General features: G+C 35.3%; 1 protein-coding gene across 6 annotated transcripts in view; it reads right to left on the minus strand.

Moving 5' to 3' along the window:
- Nucleotides 1–19,951, minus strand: part of TBC1D32 (TBC1 domain family member 32) — a 251,985-nt gene that overhangs the window by 195,552 nt on the left and 36,482 nt on the right. For all 6 annotated transcript variants that reach the window (XM_009451911.5, XM_063813400.1, XM_016956235.4 and 3 more), the window contains 5 exons: nucleotides 16,323–16,413; nucleotides 13,804–13,944; nucleotides 5,569–5,661; nucleotides 3,264–3,406; nucleotides 842–966 (listed from right to left, as the gene is read on the minus strand). In XM_009451911.5, the coding sequence (XP_009450186.3) occupies nucleotides 842–966; nucleotides 3,264–3,406; nucleotides 5,569–5,661; nucleotides 13,804–13,944; nucleotides 16,323–16,413 (593 nt within the window). The remainder of the gene's footprint in view (nucleotides 1–841; nucleotides 967–3,263; nucleotides 3,407–5,568; nucleotides 5,662–13,803; nucleotides 13,945–16,322; nucleotides 16,414–19,951) is intronic.

Genomic DNA, 19,951 nt, shown 5'->3' on the forward strand with positions numbered 1-19,951 from the left:
TTAAACAGATGCTTGAAGGCAGCATGTTCGTTAAGAGTCATCACCACTCCTTAATCTCAAGTACCCAGGGACACAAACACTGTGGAAGGCCGCAGGGTCCTCTGCCTAGGAAAACCAGAGAACTTTGTTCACTTGTTTATCTGCTGACCTTCCCTCCACTATTGTCCTGTGACCCTGCCAAATCCCCCTCTGCGAGAAACACCCAAGAATGATCAATAAAAAAGAAAAAAAATAAAAACTCTAATCCCCAAATTCTCAGGGAGACTATTTTGAGTAATAATAAAACTCTAGTCTCCCATACAGCTGGCCCTGCATGAATTACTCTTTCTCTATTGCAATTCCCCTGTCTTGATAAATTGGCCTTGTCTAGGCAGCAGGCAACATGAACCTGTTGGGTGGTTACATTGCGGTTATCTTTGAAACATAAATCATAAATTAAATTATAACATGCTTCTGATTCAAAATCTCAAAAAAAAAAAAAAAAAGAAAGTCTAGAAGTGTAAACACAAAAATATTACCATTGGTTAAGTGAGAAAATAGGAACTAGAGGAGGAAGAAAAAATAGCTAGCTTCTTTGCACAACTTTGGTTTGACTTAATCGTGTGACAAAAGTCTGTAAGTGAAAATACAAGGGAGCAGATAATGGGGGAGTAAGGAAACCCATCGAGAGTGAACTCTCCTATTCTTATTTTGAAATTACAGACGTCAAGTTCTACTCTGCCTGCATAGTCCATAATCCTGCTTACTCCAGCTTTTTTAGATCATTTAATATATTATTAGCGGCTTGTCAGAAAACCAAACTATAACTGGAATAATTATCCGGATTTAAAATAGCACATACCTTTCTTCAGAAGAGTTCATATTTGCTCCATAAAGGAGTAAAATAAGCCCTTCTTCTTCAGATGCAATTCTTGCCAAAATACCAGCTATATGAATTAAAGCTGTCTCAGAGCAATTTGGAGATGCCTGTACATTAAAAAGAAAACAAGACAAATCACATAATTTTATGACATGCTAACGTATCACAGACTAAAATCCGAGGATTGTAAGTAGTCTTATAAAGTTATATTACAACAAAAAACAAGCTTAATGATTTGTTTGGCTGTGAAATAATATGCCTGAAAAAAATGTGTTATTAGATTATATTCTTTCACCAGCCCAACTGATGAAGCAAATAAATACAGATTTTTTTTCACCCAAACTATTGAGAATTGCTGCTCTTGTTACAGTTTTTTATATAATTCTGGTTGGCAAATGTAGTAGCTCTTGTATTTCCACTTTGCCCTTTATTTCTCACCCACTGGGCTCCTGAGTATCCAATATAATTACACTATATATGGTATCTAACACACTGCCATCCCTTCTAAGGGTGTCATCCTCTTACATACATGTTTGCATCATGAATGTACATCCAACTAGGGATAGCCAATTCATGGGCTGGTCAATAGGCAATAATGTCACCTAATAAGAAAACAAAGACTGAACTAACCATATTTGCTCACTTTTGCTTTCAAATGGAAGTACTAAAATACCTTTGCCAATATATTACAAAGCAGCACAAAGCACATACTGAAAACCAGAGAGCCATGTTAATGCTAGAGTGTATCGACAGTATTATAATTCCTGCTCTTTGTGGGGTCTGCTTATTTACCTGTACCTGCATGGATGCCAACACACATATTATCTATAATACATTTGAAAACGTAAATGTTGCAACCAACACATTCTAATAAATTTAGTGGGCTAGCCTAACTAATGATTAGTCAGGTATACTCACCTAAAGAAGTCCTAATTATTACTAATCATACTGTTTAGCATGAATAGCACTATTCATACTACTTAGCACAAAAAGTATATCACTTTTCATATTAAATATCTTTCTTAAAACAACTTCTCTCCTTAGAATACATTCCTTCTCTCACATGAGACTATATATATTCTCTCATGTCTATATAGATATAAACACAGTATTTTAAAACTTTCTATTCCTCATTTTAAATATTTTTTGTTTAAAGGTCTGCCTTGCCTATTACAGTAGGCTTCTTACAGACAATAAACACGTATTATTCACTTCTATATTTGCAGTACCCAGCAGAGAGCTAATGATATAGTAGAGGTTCAATGGTTGATGCTGGATGTCTTAAATTAGATACTGAGTGTCCACTATGTGCCAGAGGGCTACTGTCAAGAATAAATAATTCAAGCATAATGTAAGTACAACTGCAGAATTACATAACATGGGAACACAGAGAAAAAACCCACCTAACTTTGCAAAGGAGAACTGGGAGGAAATTTCAAAGATAAACTCTAGTCTAAAGGGGAATTTTTCATATGGACCAAGTGTAAAATTTTCTAGGGTGAAGAAAAACCGTACAAACACAAGGAGATACAATAACCTTATTTAGAAAGTGCAAAGTATCTATTATAACTGGACTATATAAGAAAGAAAGTAATTAGGGGACAGAAAACTTGGCATTTGCCAAGTTAACCTAGCAAGCAACAAGCAGAAAAGTATGTGGCAGACCATTGATGGGTGAACATAAGAGGAAGATGAAAACAGTAAAAACACCTCAAAATAGATACGAAAAAGCAAAAGCTTTTAACCTATTGATAAGCCTTAAAAATCACTGCCCAGAAGCTTAAGTCATACAAGTAGAGGGAGGTACTGAACAGACACCCAAACTAGTAACAATAGCAACTCTGCCACTTGTTAAATGTCTGACCTAGAGCAAGTCACTTATTTCAGCCTCAGTTGTGATTATTAAATTATATAATGTAAGGGAATATATTGTGCAAACTGTAAAGAGACATACATCTGTTCAAATTGGAATTCTATATAAGTGTTCTCTCTAAAGTAGTTCTTCTTAATATAAAACAGAGTTGGTTACTAAGGAAAATAATCACATTTCCAAAACCTATAACAATGCCATAAAGCAAATAACAAAACATTTATGAGATTTATTAGATTTGCAAAACAAATAACTTCTTAATAGAATAACTTTTCTAAATTATTTGCATCAGCAGATCTAGTCCAATTAAAAAAAAAACTTAGATATTCTATGTTCTTTCCCTCTGCATATCATAATAAATCAATCAACTGCATAAGCTATAATTTAATAATAAAAATATATATCAACACAAAATACATTCATATATGGAAGGACAGCATAATAAAATATTTCAAATTTAGAAATAAAGTCCCACTGAGTATCCACTAATACCCAGGTAAGAGACTCTTTTTCTCCTTAGTAAATAATACCAACCTCATTTCCTTTCATTAAATTGTGAATAGGCTGAAGAAGTGTCTCTATTACAATGTTGTTATATAAGCATTCCACTGCACATTCTTTTTGATCACAGAGTATCCATAGAACTTCAGTCACCATACTTGCAGGAGAGTAATTCTCTAATAAACAATAAATATTTTTTAATACCAAAACATTAAATACTTAGAACTATTTTATGTTAGCTGTTGTTGTTCCAAAAAGTTCAACATCAAAGTTAATTCAGTACTTCAAAAGTCATACAACTCAATATCCAAAGGAAGATGTACTACCAAATTATAACCTGACTTAGGGGAATCTCAATTGGCTTAAAATAAAAAGTAAGCAAATGACAACAAACATGAATGCCAAAAGACGAGAATACAAAATTATTTACTGTCCGACATTAAATTACTGCTTAATATTAAAGATTTGGTCTGAAGCAAATGTACAGCTTTTTTCCTTCTAGAAAACATGTTTTTCTCCCTAGAATACACTTTTACCATACTCATATTTATTTTTTCTTAAATAATATATTCAAGTATTGAGCCTACAAGAAAATTACATTCAAACAAGAAAATGGGAAAAAGGTGGCAGAAGAGAATGGAAATTTCATAAACTTTTATAGACACTAGTATACTTCTTGTATTACCATAAAGCCAGTGAAAACAAAGATCATTTTTTAGATTTTCTTTCAAAATACAGTATATACAGGAAAACACAATACACAAAAGTTTAACATGGTTGGAATCATCACTGAATTAAATGATTTTCAGTTTCATAAATTGACAAATTTTCAGCTATATAATCTAATATCCTCAAAACAATAGTTTTTAATGTAAGATTGTCCTAGTAAGATACAACACTTTAGTATTTAGACACTGTATGTCTACGCATTATTGGTGTGTTTTATTATTAAGTGTTTTATTTTGGAAACTATTCTAAGATGAAAGTTCTTAACTTATGTTACAATATTCCATAGTCAATAAACACGCTGACTTCAGGTCAATATCTGACAAAAAGAAAATGGAAAAGGAAAGTTCAGTGATTTTTGAACCAGCTCCAAGTGAGAAACCCTGTTTACAAGGACAGATATTATTGATGAGCATATGGTCATTCTTTCACTCATCCAATCATCTTCTATTTATTAAGTGCCTAATACATACCAGACACTGTACTAGGAACTAACTATGAACAGAAAAGTAAATAAGACAAAAACAGTCCACATCATGGTAAACCAATATATAAACAAGTATTTAGAACAAAGAAAGATGATTTTAATCATAAAAGATGTCTATGCTGTAAGAGTATATAGTCAGAAGACCTAAGCTAGTTCTTTATACATGTAAATGCTGTAAAGACAGAAAAAAGTCTGAGAACCACTGTGAAGATCAATAGGCTAATATAATTGCTTGGATAAAACCTATTAGTTTCATATTTTTCTAAATAGATTCAGAAGGTACATGTGTCAGCTTGTTACATGGATATACTGAATAATGGTGAGATTTGGGCTTCTGGTGTACCCATCACCTGAACAGTGAACACTGTACTGAATAATAACCTACCAGTTGATAGATATGTTATAGCACTAATATACATCCCAAACCATTTTTTTCTTTGATTCACTTGAGTTCGTCTCAGAATTTGTGTCAGCAATTCTAGGGTTATTTCCTAGTTTTAGAACACCGTATGTCTATGCACACTGGTGTGTTTTATTATTAAGTGTTTTACTTTGGAAACTATTCTTGATACTCAAAGGAAAAATATGTTATTTTTTAAATGTTAATATTTTAGAACATTTTTAAAAGCTAGTCAACAGCCATAAAACTAAAAGGCATTTTTCTGAAAAACATGAACAGTTTTTTCTTTATTCTTCAATAAAAGAAGACCCTGAAAAGACTGAAGTTTTGGATGTAAGCCAAAACAAGTGAGTTGATCAAAACATTTTAGAAAGTATAAAGAATGGAAAATAACAGGAAAAAAAAATCACATTATGACCTATCATCAAATATCCCCCAGTATCATGTCTTGAGAACATTTTGATCTTAATAAAGAACATCATTAAAATTCTCAGTGATACTGATTCTAAATAAAAAGAGTAGTAGAGTGGAAACATCTTAAAACATCAGTGAACAAAATTAAATTTCATGGCTTACTTCAGGACCAATGTAATTTCTCTTAATACTGTATCTTAATGAAACCTACTTACCAAAGTAGGTCAGGCACTCAAAACATCTAGACAATAGAATACTTAAATATTTTTAGATGTTTTATATTTCTCTATTTAAAATAGAAACAGAATTACCTGAATGGGCAGCTGATGTCATCTTTGGACAACTTGGTGAGTAATAGATAAGTTGGGTAAAAAGAACAAGCAGATCTATGAGGGATACCAAACCTTTAAAAAGAAAATACAGAGAAAATTAATTTCTAGCATATTCTTTCAACTTAGAGAAATTTAACTGAGCTTTCATCCATCTATATAGTTGAGTTTTTGTACAGACTACGAGGCAATCAGGAGGAAGGGAGCTATAATCTCAGATAGAAGACTCCATAACAAATTACATACAAATTAAAACACGGCAAGGCAAGCAATGCTGTAGGTGCTATGTAAAGGTACAGTTTTACCACTTTTTTTGAACCAATCACTTAAGATAAACCTATGCTAGGAAGATGTATGAATCTGATTAAGGCTATTTGAGTTTATTCAATTAGGAGTAGTAAAATTCAGCTTACCAAGTTGGTCCAGCTGACTTATCTACACAAAACTGTAGAACAGGGCTTAGCAAACTTTCTCTTTAAAGGACTCCAGAGTAAATATTTTAGATTTTGTGCCAAATGGTCTCTGTCACAAATACTCAAGTCTGCCATGGTAGCACTAAGTATATGTAGATGATATGCAAATGAATGAGTATGGCTATTTTCCAATAAAACTTTGTGTGCACTAAAATTTAATGTATATTTCTCACATATCACAAAACCCCCTTTTCTGAACAATTTAAAAAGATAAAAACCATTCTTAGCTCACAACTGTACAAACAAGATAGTGGACCAAATGTGGCCCATAGACAAAATTTATCAACTCTTGCTATAGAGGCTTACATTAAAAGAGTCTGGTGAAATCACATGTGAAACTTAAAGGTGAAAGTTGACCTATGCTAATATAGTAGAATAAACCACTACAAACTCAATTTTCAGGTGGTCTATAACATCTGGTAGGCCAAAATGTAGATGTTAAAAGTCAATATAAAATGATAAATAAATTATAGATGATAGACATATAAATGTAAGCTGAATACTGCATCAACATCACAAGTATACATTAGTATATTTCTGTAAAGTTCAACAGTATCCTATAAAATAATAGCTCTTTTATTAAAAGTCAATTATCTACTGAGTGCTCATTATGCATAGAATTATGTGGCACTACCATGGGAACTACAAGAGATGTATATAAGGCAATGTCTTTTCTCAAGGAGCTCACAATCAATGAGAAGAAAAGATTTAGAGAAATAAAAAAGCTACAAAACAGTATAAAAGAGTATTCAAAATAAATATACTGTGTAACGGGGTCAGCAAACTATAGCCATTGTGGGCTGATTTCATAAGGCTCACAAGATAAGAATGGATTTCACATTTTTTAAATGTGTCAGAGGTCCGCAAAACCATGCCCAGATTCAATGATTCACTAAGAAGACTCAGAGGATTCAACATATAACTGTATTCACAGCTATGATTTATTATAACAAAAGGATACAAAGCAAAATCAAAGGGCAAAAGTGCATGGGTTGAAGTCCAGAGCTAACCAGTATAAACTTCTAAGTGTCCTCTCCTGGTTGAGTCATACAGAATACATTTAATTATTTCAGCAGCAAGTTATGACAACACATGTGAAATGTCATCTACCAGGAAAATTCATTAGAGACCCAGTCCCTTAGGTTTTTGGGGGATCTAAGCATGTAACCACACTCTACCTAGCACATGCCAAAATTTTAAACTCCCAAAAGAAAACCAGGTACAAGGGGTGGAGCCAAGATGGACAAATAGGAACAGCTCCAGTCTACAGCTCCCAGCGTGAGCGACGCAGAAGACGGGTGATTTCTGCATCTCCAACTGAGCCTTGAAGAGAGTAGTGGTTCTCCCAGCAAGCAGCTGGACATCTGAGAACTGACAGACTGCCTCCTCAAGTGGGTCCCTGACCCCTGAGTAGCCTAACTGGGAGGCACCCCCCCAGTAGGGGCAGACTGACACCTCACACAGCCAGGTACTCCTCTGAGACAAAACGTCCAAAGGAACAATCAGGCAGCAACATCTGCTGTTCACCAATATCTGCTGTTCTGCAGCCTCTGCTGCTGATACCCAGGCAAACAGGGTCTGGAGTGGACCTCCAGCAAACTACAACAGACCTGCAGCTGAGGGTCCTGACTGTTAAAAGGAAAACTAACAAACAGAAAGGACATCCACACCTAAACCCCATCTGTACGTCACCGTCATCAAAGACCAAAGGTAGAGAAAACCACAAAGATGGGGAAAAAACAGAAGAGAAAAACTGGAAACTCTAAAAATCAGAGCGCCTCTCCTCCTCCAAAGGAACGCAGCTCCTAACCAGCAACGGAACAAAGCTGGATGGAGAATGACTTTGACGAGTTGAGAGAGGAAGGCTTCAGAAGATCAAACTACTCCAAACTAAAGGAGGAAGTTCGAACCCATGGCAAAGAAACTGAAAACCTTGAAAAAAAATTGGATAAATGGCTAACTAGAATAACCAATGCAGAGAAGTTCTTAAAGGACCTGATGGAGCTGAAAACCAACGCACGAGAACTACGTGACGAATGCACAAGCCTCAGTAGCCGATTTGATCAACTGGAAGAAACAGTATCAGTGATGGAAGATGAAATGAATGAAATGAAGCGAGAAGAGAAGTTTAGAGAAAAAAGAATAAAAAGAAACGAACAAAGTCTCCAAGAAATATGGGACTATATGAAAAGACCAAATCTACGTCTGATTGGTATACCTGAAAGTGATGGGGAGAATGGAACCAAGTTGGAAAACACTCTACAGGATATTATCCAGCAGAACCTCCCCAATCTAGCAAGGCAGGCCAACATTCAAATTCAGGAAATACAGAAAACGCCACAAAGATACTCCTCGAAAAGAGCAACTCCAAGACACATAATTGTCAGATTCACCAAAGTTCAAATGAAGGAAAAAATGTAAAGGGCAGCCAGAGAGAAAGGTCGGGTTACCCACAAAGGGAAGCCCATCAGACTAACAGTTGATCTCTCAGCAGAAACTCTACAAGCCAGAAGAAAGTGGGGGCCAATATTCAACATTCTTAAAGAAAATAATTTTCAACACAGAATTTCATATCCAGCCAAACTAAGCTTCAAAAGTGAAGGAGAAATAAAATTCTTTACAAACAAGCAAATGCTGAGAGATTTTGTCACCACCAGGCCTGCCCTAAAAGAGCTCCTGAAGGAAGCACTAAACATGGAAAGGAACAACCGGTACCAGCCACTGCAAAAACATGCCAAATTGTAGAGACCATCAAGGCTAGGAAGAAACTGCATCAACTAACAAGCAAAATAACCAGCTAACATCATAATGACAGGATCAAATTCACACATAACAATATTAACCTTAAATGTAAATGGGCTAAATGCTCCAATTAAAAGACATGGACTAGCAAATTAGATAAAGAGTCAAGGCCCATCAGTGTGCTGTATTCAGGAAACCCATCTAACGTACAGAGAAACACATAGGCTGAAAATAAAGGGATGAAGGAAGATCTACCAAGCAAATGGAAAACAAAAAAAGGCAGGGGTTGCAATCCTAGTCTCTAATAAAACAGACTTTAAACCAACAAAGATCAGAAGAGACAAAGAAGGCCATTAAATAATGGTAAAGGGATCAATTCAACAAGAAGAGCTAACTATCCTAAATATATATGCACCCAATACAGGAGCACCCAGATTCATAAAGAAAGTCCTTAGAGACCTACAAAGAGACTTACACTCCCACACAATAATAATGGGAGACTTTAACACCCCACTGTCAACATTAGATGGATCAACAAGACGGAAAGTTAACAAGGATATCCAGGAATTGAACTCAGCTCTGCACCAAGCAGACCTAATAGACATCTACAGAACTCTCCACCCCAAATCAACAGAACATACATTCTTCCCAACACCACACCACACTTATTCCAAATTGACCACATAGTTGGAAGTAAAGCACTCCTCAGCAAATGTAAAAGAACAGAAATTGTAACAAACTGGCTCTCAGACCACAGTGCAATCAAACTAGAACTCAGGATTAGGAAACTCACTCAAAACCGCTCATCTATATGGAAACTGAACAACCTGCTCCTGAATGACTACTGGGTACATAACGAAATGAAGGCAGAAACAAAGATGTTCTTTGAAACCAATGAGAACAAAGACACAACATACCAGAATCTCTGGGACACATTCAAAACAGGGTGTAGAGGGAAATTTATAGCACTAAATGCCCACAAGAGAAAGCAGGAAAGATCTAAAATTGACACCCTAACATCACAATTAAAAGAACTAGAGAAGCAAGAGCAAACACATTCAAAAGCTAGCAGAAGGCAAGAAATAACTAAGACCAGGGCAGAACTGAAGGAAATAAAGACACAAAAAACTCTTCAAAAAATCAATGAATCCAGGAGCTGGTTTTTTGAAAAGATCAACAAAATTGATAAAATGCTAGCAAGACTAATAAAGAAGAAAAGAGAAAAGAATCAAATAGACGCAATAAAAAATGATAAAGGGGATATCAACACCGATCCCACAGAAATACAAACTACCATCAGAGAATACTATAAACACCTCTACACAAATAAACTAGAAAATCTAGAAGAAATAGATAAATTCCTCAACACATACACCCTCCCAGGACTAAATCAGGAAGAAGTTGAATCTCTGAATAGACCAATAACAGGCTCTGAAATTCAGGCAATAATTAATAGCTTACCAACCAAAAAAAGTCCAGGACCAGATGGATTCACAGCTGAATTCTACCAGAGGTACAAGGAGGAGCTGGTACCATTCCTTCTAAAACTATTCCAATCAATAGAAAAAGAGGGAATCCTCTCTAACTCATTTTATGAGGCCAGCATCATCCTGATACCAAAGCCTGGCAGAGACACAACAAAAAAAGAGAATTTTAAACCAATATCCCTCATGAACATCGATGCAAAAATCCTCAATAAAATACTGGCAAACCAAATCCAGCAGCACATCAAAAAGCTTATCCACCACAATCAAGTGGGCTTCATCCCTGGGATGCAAGGCTGGTTCAACATACACAAATCAATAAACGTAATCCAGCATATAAACAGAACCAACGACAAAAACCATATGATTATCTCAATAGATGCAGAAAAAGCCTTTGACAAAATTCAACAGCCCTTCATGCTAAAAACTCTCAATAAATTAGGTATTGATGGGACGGATCTCAAAATAATAAGAGCTATCTATGACAAACCCACAGCCAATATCATACTGAATAGGCAAAAAACTGGAAGCATTCCTTTTCAAAACTGGCACAAGACAAGGATGCCCTCTCTCACCACTCCTATTCAACAATAGTGTTGGAAGTTCTGGCAAGGGCAATCAGGCAGGAGAAAGAAATAAAGGGTATTCAATTAGGAAAAGAGGAAGGCAAATTGTCCCTGTTTGCAGATGACATGATTGTATATCTAGAAAACCCCATCATCTCAGCCCAGAATCTCCTTAAGCTGATAGGCAACTTCAGCAAAGTCTCAGTATACAAAATCAATGTGCAAAAATCACAGGCATTCCTATACACCAATAACAGACAAACAGCCAAATCATGAGTGAACTCCCATTCACAATTGCTTCAAAGGGAATAAAATACCTAGGAATCCAACTTACGAGGGACGTGAAGGACCTCCTCAAGGAGAACTACAAACCACTGCTCAATGAAATAAAAGAAGATACAAACAAATGGAAGAACATTCCATGCTCATGGGTAGGAAGAATCAATATCGTGACAATGGCCATACTGCCCAAGGCAATTTATAGATTCAATCCCATCCCCATTAAGCTACCAATGACTTTCCTCACAGAATTGGAAAAAACTACTTTAAAGTTCATATGGAACCAAAAAAGAGCCCGCATTGCCAAGTCAATCCTAAGCCAAAAGAACAAAGTTGGAGGCATCAGGCTACCTGACTTCAAACTATACTACAAGGCTACAGTAACCAAAACAGCATGGTACTGGTACCAAAACAGAGATATAGACCAATGGAACAGAACAGAGCCCTCAGAAATAATGCCGCATATCTACAACCATCTGATCTTTGCCAAACCTGACAAAAACAAGAAATGGGGAAACGATTCCCTATTTAATAAATGGTGCTGGGAAAACTGGATAGACATATGTAGAAAGCTGAAACTGGATTCCTTCCTTACATCTTATACAAAAATTAATTCAAGGTGGATTAAAGACTTAAATATTAGACCTAAAACCATAAAAACCCTAAAAGAAAACCTACGCAATACCATTCAGGACATAGGCATGGGCAAGGACTTCATGTCTAAAACACCAAAAGCAATGGCAACAAAAGCCAAAATTAACAAATGGGATCTAATTAAGCTAAAGAGCTTCTGCACAGCAAAAGAAACTACCATCAGAGTCAATGGGCAACCTACCGAATGGGAGAAAAGTTTTGCAATCTATTCATCTGACAAAGGGCTAATATCCAGAATCCACAATGAACTCAAACAAATTTACAAGAAAAAAACAAACAACCCCATCAACAAGTGGGCAAAGGATATAAACAGACACTTCTCAAAAGAAGACATTTATGCAGCTAACAGACACATGAAAAAATGCTCATCATCACTGGCCATCAGAGAAACGCAAATCAAAACCACAATGAGATACCATCTCACACCAGTTAGAATGATGATCATTAAAATGTCAGGAAACAACAGGTGCTGGAGAGGATGTGGAGAAATAGGAACACTTTTACACTGTTGGTTGGACTGTAAACTAATTCAACCATTGTGGAATTCAGTGTGGCGATTCCTCAGGGATCGTGAACTAGAAATACCATTTGACCCAGCAGTCCCATTACTGGGTATATACCCAAAGGATTATAAATCATGCTGCTATAAAGACACATGCACACGTATGTTTATTGCGGCACTATTCACAATAGCAAAGACTTGGAACCAACTCAAATGTCCAACAATGATAGACTGGATTAAGAAAATGTGGCACATATACACCATGGAATACTATGCAGCCATAAAAAATGATGAGTTCATGTCCTTTGTAGGGACACAGATGAAGCTGGAAACCATCATTCTCTGCAAACTATCTCAAGGACAAAAAAACCAAACACCACATGTTCTCACTCATAGGTGGGAATTGAACAATGAGAACACATGGACACAGGAAGGGGAACATCACACACTGGGGCCTGTTGTGGGGTGGGGGGAGGGTGGATGGATAGCATTAGGAGATATACCTAATGTTAAATGACAAGTTAATGGGTACAGTATACCAACATGGCACATGTATACATATGTAACTAACCTGCACGTTGTGCACATGTACCCTAAAACTTAAAGTATAATAAAAAAAAAAAAAAGAAAGAAAACCAAGTACTCCACATAAATCACACTGTACAGTTTAGGCGGTGATCAGTGCACAGTTGAGGCACTCATCAGTTCTAGGAATAATAGGAAATCTAAGTTCCTAGGTCCCAGCCAAGGTCCAACCTTGCAAGCTGGCCTTTCTAAGGATAGTTGTTTCAGGCCTGCTACATTAATTCTTTTTTGTACACACACAGAGAGAATATACAAAAGCAGTATGTGGTCAAAACAGCCCAAAATATTTACTATGTGGTGCTTTACAAAAACAAAAACAAAAAAACAAAAAACAGTTTGCTGTTCCCTGCTATATACTATATTCTTAGTTATGATTTTTACTTCCCTTAAGAGTTTAAGTATATACTAACAGCATGTGCTGAAGTTTGATGGGGAAAAAGTAAATGAGACTTAGGGTAAAAATTATATGGTAATATACAAAATGACACAGGGCTTTGCAGTTTATAAAACAGTATTTGCAACCTCATTTCTCTGTAATCACAAAAATTCTGTAAGTTAAATATTACCAATTTCACTATTCAATTTTTACAGATAAAGAAATGGAAACAACAAAGGTTAAGTGATTTTCCCAAAAGATCACTGCTAGTTTATAATGGAATGAGAACTTAAACAAGGTCTTCTAGCTCTAAATCTATATCTGGATCCCTAAAGGCTGAAGGAATAATAATAAAAAAAAAAATACATGTAGAAAGAAGCACATACTGAAAACTAAAAGAAAACAAATACTTCGAAGTGTATAAGCTATCAATAGACTAAAAGGTATGTAGCTAAGTACCGTAGAAAGGAACATGCCAAATTTCCAAGTTTGAATACTCCATCATATATAAATCTTAGCATATCTCAACAAATTTATTTCTCCTAATTGTACTTACCTTTTTTATTCTTCAGCTTAATAGGAAATAGTTTTCTGCCTTGTTTATAGATCAATAATCTTCCTAAAAGGCACAGTGAGTGAAGGAAATAAATATATTGTAATTCTTGTCCTAAGTAGTAGAAAGTTTTCTGCTTGTTTCCTTAAAAGAGAAGCAAACACGAATATTTATTTAGTATCATTATATTTTACAGTACCTGTCTTCATTCCCTTCTAGACATTAAACAAGGCTACAGGCTAGAATGGAGACATTACTGGTCAATAATTTTTTAATTATTTGTTTTCCTTATTGTTTCCTAAGATCCTTTACAATAAATCCCCAGAGAAAAGCAATCATCTTAAAAAGCAGCCTCAGAAAAGAATAGTATACATATAGTGTCCATTCTAAAATAAATACCATAAGACTGCCAGAGTTATCTGCCACTGAAGAGGAACTTCAAAAGTAAGTTAAGGGCAGAAGAAAGTTAATAGAAAATGTTAGTTACTGTTTAATTCCACCAATTAAAAGCCAATATTACAAAAGATCATATTAACAAGCACGTCTAAGTGAAATTAGAATCTCTACGATATAGACATCTCCCAATATGTATTTGTCATTCACACATATATACACAGAAGATAACAGAATTAAGACACCAATCTAAAACAAAATATCTCTTCTTTGCAGGCTAAGAAAAGGAAATATTGATTAGGGCACATATGTATTTGCATACAAAGAAGCAAGACATTTAGAGAACTCACATCAGCAAAGTTCTATTTTTCTTAGTGAAAGAGTAAGCAAGGGCTCCTCCTCCTGAGAGAGAATTGGGCAGGAGCAAAGCAGAAGGTTCGATGAGACTGACAAGGGCTTGTAATAGCTGTTATGGAATGCTGAAGAAAGAACATCTAGGAGGATTCCAAAGCAACAGAGAGAGAGCAGCTGAAGCTAGAAAATATATATTTACTCTCAAGCCATGTCATATACTCTCTGCTCAATTTCTTGAGTACCAGAAAAGATAGAGAATTGAATTGACCTAAAGTTGGGCAACTGCAGGCAGAAAACTCTGAAAGAGAAATGAGCAAGAATTTTTTTTAAAACATGGCAAAAAAAAAAAAAATGTAATGAAGCACCCTGAGGTCTTTAGTAGATAGAGAAGAGAGCAAAACCATGAAGGACTAAGAAAGTAATGAGGGGAAAGGAGCTAAATATTACATTTTAATATCAAGAAATTAGAAAAATCTGTAAGTTTGTAAATGAGATAACATATGAACTTATATGTCCTTCTCCTTCTCTTGAAGAATAAATTATAACTTCTACATTTTCTCCTCCCCTACAAAACACTAGCTTTTGAAACCCATTAATTATTGGGCTATCACCATCTCCCTTGCTTTGAGTTAGATAAAGAAATTCACCTGAGAATGAAGAAAAGTATAAGATATCGTCATACTCTCAAAGGAGCTTACTATATGCTTAAGGAAACAACATAAAAACAACAGAACAATAAAAGCTATCAGGTTCACATGGCCAATTGTGTGATATAAGCAAGAGCAAGAAAAATTCAGAATAAGCAGGGAGGCCTTGAAATTTAAAATACAGTTTCTGCAGGGCGCGGTGGCTCATGCCTGTAATCCCAGTGCTTTGGGAGGCCGAGGTGGGTGGATCACAAGGTCAGGAGTTCAAGAGCAGCCTGGCCAGCACAGTGAAACCCCATCTCTACTAAAAATACAAAAACTTAGCCAGATGTGGTGGCAGGCACCTGTACTCCCAGCTACTTGGGAGGCTGAGGCAGGAGAGTCGCTTGAACCCAGGAGGCAGAGGTTGCAGTGAGCCCAGATCATGCCACTGCATTCCAGCCTGGGTGATACAGCGAAACTCTGTCTAAAAAAATAAATAAATAAAATACAGTTTCTTCTTTCATGATAAATAAGATATCTATTAGTGTAGGGAATTACAGATGGGGCAGTAGGAGTAAAAATAATGTTGTATAGGCATTGGAATGCAAAAAAAAGACTAAGAGAAGATTCATTTTAGTCAATAACTACAGAAGAGATTGTATCAAGAAATTGGGGCCAGATTACGAAGCATCCAAGACATTTTAGCTCAGACACAGAATAAGCAAAGAAGGATCACGGGGTGACACAGGGTGTTCAAAAATAAAAACAACATTTTATGGAAGTTTTTTTCCCATTAAAGTGCATATATGCCTGATTAGATGACTGATACATTATTGAAGGGGAAAGGATGGACTGTATATTGTTGTAATATAACAGATTAGGATATATGCCCTAGTATGAATCGAAGAACTGCATCTAATAAGAATCAGTATGGTTGTACATTAATTTCAAATGTAGATCTGTTATAAAAAATAATGATTATAGTGTATCTTATAAATGTGTAAAATATATTTTACAGCATCATTAGTAAAAGTGACCTAATTTACCATACTAACAATCATTAAAAAATAAAAGTTCCTACTAAACTGTATTTACTAATAAAATTTACCATTTTTAAAAGTATGTAATAGAGGAAATAATACTTACTGCAATGCTTTGAATGTCCCAAAGTTTCATCAGCTTTCCTAGTCTTACACAGTTCAAAGTACTCAACACACTGTTGAATGGCTGTAGTTACCTGATGAAATAATAAGTTATTAATTCCAGAACTTTGCAGCCCTCAAGTCCAAGAATTAAAAGAAATTAGTCAAAGCTGTAAAAATACTTTGGAGAAATATTTGAGAAAAATATTTAGTACAGTACCTTTCTAGCCCTTAAAGCTCAGCCTCCTCAATTACATTTTAACTATGGCATCACTCTGGTGAACACTGTGAAAATATTTGTGGACCAACAAATATGATAATGTTATAATGTTGGTGTCATTGGACAGAAATAAATATGTAATTTATATTTTATAGTGAAAAACGCAAAAACTCTGTGGCCATTGCCATAACTTTAGAAACTATCTTGTCCAGTTCCTTTGCCTTAGAATCTTTTCCTCCTACCCAGCTAGCAAAATATCAAGTGGATCAAGTCTTTATTTCCATCTCAAATACCAGAAATGTTAAAAACTGATAAAGAAAATTCTCATAATTCAAAGAAAAGAGTCACAATAAAAAATGATCTCCAACCCCTACTGTACTCAGTGATTCTCCTATTAGTCTCCATTCTAACTCCTCCTCTCGTTCTCCACAAGCAGAGACTTCAAACCTTCTCCCCTTTCCTCAGCACCTGCCTACCCATCGATGGCCTCTTATCCTAATTCCCAAAAAAAAAAAAAAAAAAAAAAAAGCCACCAGTGATATACGGTGTGATAATTATTAAATCTGGTAACAAGGCAGTTGTTGGTGACCTTGAAAAGATCACTTTCAGAGGAGTTTGGTGAATAAAGCCAGACTATACCAAATAAAGGAATAGAAAGTGAAAAAGTAAAGGCAGTTAGCATAATTTTTATTTTCAGGAAAGACAGCTGAGAAAAATTTAAAAAATAGACCAACAACTGTATCTTAGAGTCAAGATTAAACTCTTTTTCAGCTAAGAAGGATATGGTTATGCTTAAATGTTACTAGGGGAAGCCAACAGAGGGGAAGAGTTTGACTATATAGGAGAGAAAGGGGATAGTTGATAGAAAAAAAAATACACAAGAGGAAGAAGCAGATGGAATCCAAGTGGAAGGAATGATTAATTAAGCTTTAGATGGGAAAAAAATAAAGGTTTGAAAAGAAGCAAGTTCATAATTGTAGCGCCAAGGAATCAATGGATTTTCCCATCTCATTCTTTCTTATGGCCTCAGTTGTATGCAGAAAAGAGGTAACATGGCAGGACTTCTATCTTTAGAAAGGCCTCCTTACAAGGTGGGATTTTGATAGCATCTAGGAACTTGGATTTCAGGAGGGCTCTCATCATTCTGAGAACTGAGAATGGCTGACAATGTTTGCACAAATAATGTGGTTTACGAGGAATACCTGCTTTCCTTCTAGGAGTCTTGGACCCTGGTATGTACCAGGCAGAGGGTTTCTATGTGAACAGCACCCCCACCTCAAAAACAAAAACCAGGCACTGAGTTTCTAATGAGCTTCCCTGGTATATAACATTTCACATAAGTTGCCACAATTCAATGCTGAAAGAGTTAAGCATGTCTTATGTGATTCTAGTGGGAAAAAGACTCTTGGAAGCTTATACTTTCATATCTTCCATACTTCACTCAATGAACTTTTTCCTCTTTGCTGATTTTTCTTTGTATCCTTTCATTGTTATAAATGATAGCTGAGAGCATAACTATATGCTGAATCCTACGAATCCTTCTAGCAAATCATCAAACCTGGGGGGTTGTCTTGGGGACCCCCTCCCCCTCCCATATCTACGTGTCTTTTCTAAATCAAACGTCAGAGATCCAGACCCATGCCTCCTAGAAATCTGCATTTCAAATATGATTAAACCTACCAAATCTAAAAATCATTTTTTCCAGCAAATGTTTGCCTCCTACTGTGTTACTTATCTCAATGAATGACATTAGTCAATTGTCTGAGGCCTCAATCACAACCCCCTCATTCAAAAGTCCTCTAAATCCTACATTCTAAATAAAGTATTTTGAGTCCATCCATTTATCCCAATTCTGTCTTATCCTTCTTCCATGGTTCCATCATCTTTTGCTTGCATTATTATACAATGTCTTAAACATCTTTTTGCTTCAATACTTCTCCTTTGACCCATTTTCTAACAAAAAACAAAACAAAACAGAAGTGGATTAAAATAACAACTGACACTTGAGGAAACTTTTGACATGAAAAATTTATAAAATAATACACTTAAGAGAAGCTCTTAAGAATTAGAAGACAAAAGAACAAACAATAGTCCGCTTCTTTAACTGAAAACTCAAAACACTGTCTCCAAAATAATCTCTCTCAAAGACTCTTTCGTTCATTTGAACCTTTAGAAATCCACCCTCCTTGCATCCATTACTACCCAGCTTTATCTTCACCATCCACTTACTTACACTCCCTTCTTTTCCTTATACTCTTTCCCTTATATTTTCTTAAACATGCTATCTTTATTTGAGAAAAGGTAGCAATCACAGGAAAGAAAAGGAATAATCTCAGGACATCAACAATCACATTACATGACATCCCTTTAAACCACAGTAGCAGAAAGCAGATCTATAGTAGGTGAATTTAAAGAGTCAAGTTGAGAGTATAATGAATGATTTTTCTAACCCCTGTGAAAATAGACAGAAATTTGCTATAAAACTCAGGATTGTATTTGATACTTATTGCCCTATACTATCAAATATATACCAGCCAGTTCATTTAATTGTTAACCCCTAAGACAGAAATTCTAAAAAAGGTTAAATACAATAAGACAGGAGAAACCAAGGGAGAATTTAAATAACCAAGCCGTCAAGTCATTTTTTAAAATGACTTTCAGAGAGCAGTAAAAACGGCACTACATAAAACCATTTCAGAAACCATTCCTTTAGGGGTTGACTGAATCAAGATTCAAACTGTTAAAAATTAAAGGTTAAATATTTAAGCCGACAGCCAAAACTTTTAACCAGTTCATGTCTTTCAGATTCTATGGGAACAAAGACTATCTTAACTTTTTCAGGGATATCTATAAAAAACCAACAGCATATACAAAAATTGATAGCTTAATGCTACCTACTAAAAATGTCATAAACATAAGATAGAATAGAACCACACAAATACAGTAGCCACCAACCACATGCCTATTTAAATTTAAATTAATAAAAACTAAATAAAATTAAAAATACAGTTTCTCATTTACTCTAGTCTCATTTCAAGTTTTCAGCAGTCATATGTGGCTTGTGGTTACCATATTGTACAACACAGATATTTCATCATTGCAGAAAACGACATCAGAGAGCACTGATGAGAAGCTAGAGGAAATACATCAGCAGGTCATCATGTTAACAGGCTGCTATGAGTAAAGTTCTTATACAAGAATCTCTTTTAGAACAGAAACACAAATTGATGGAGTGGTCTGCAATTTCCATCACAGATGCACAAAATTTGACCCTTGATTCTGAAAATACAATGGGAATAAACAGATCTTGCATCATTTTCCCCAATGTTTATTTTCAAAAGTGGGGCCAAGTTTACTTTTAAAAAATAAATATAATATGAATAATATTTTGTAAATGTAGGAAAGCTTTTTAG

This window comes from Pan troglodytes, chromosome 5 (assembly GCF_028858775.2).
Source record: "Pan troglodytes isolate AG18354 chromosome 5, NHGRI_mPanTro3-v2.0_pri, whole genome shotgun sequence".
Taxonomy (NCBI): Eukaryota; Metazoa; Chordata; class Mammalia; order Primates; family Hominidae; genus Pan; species Pan troglodytes.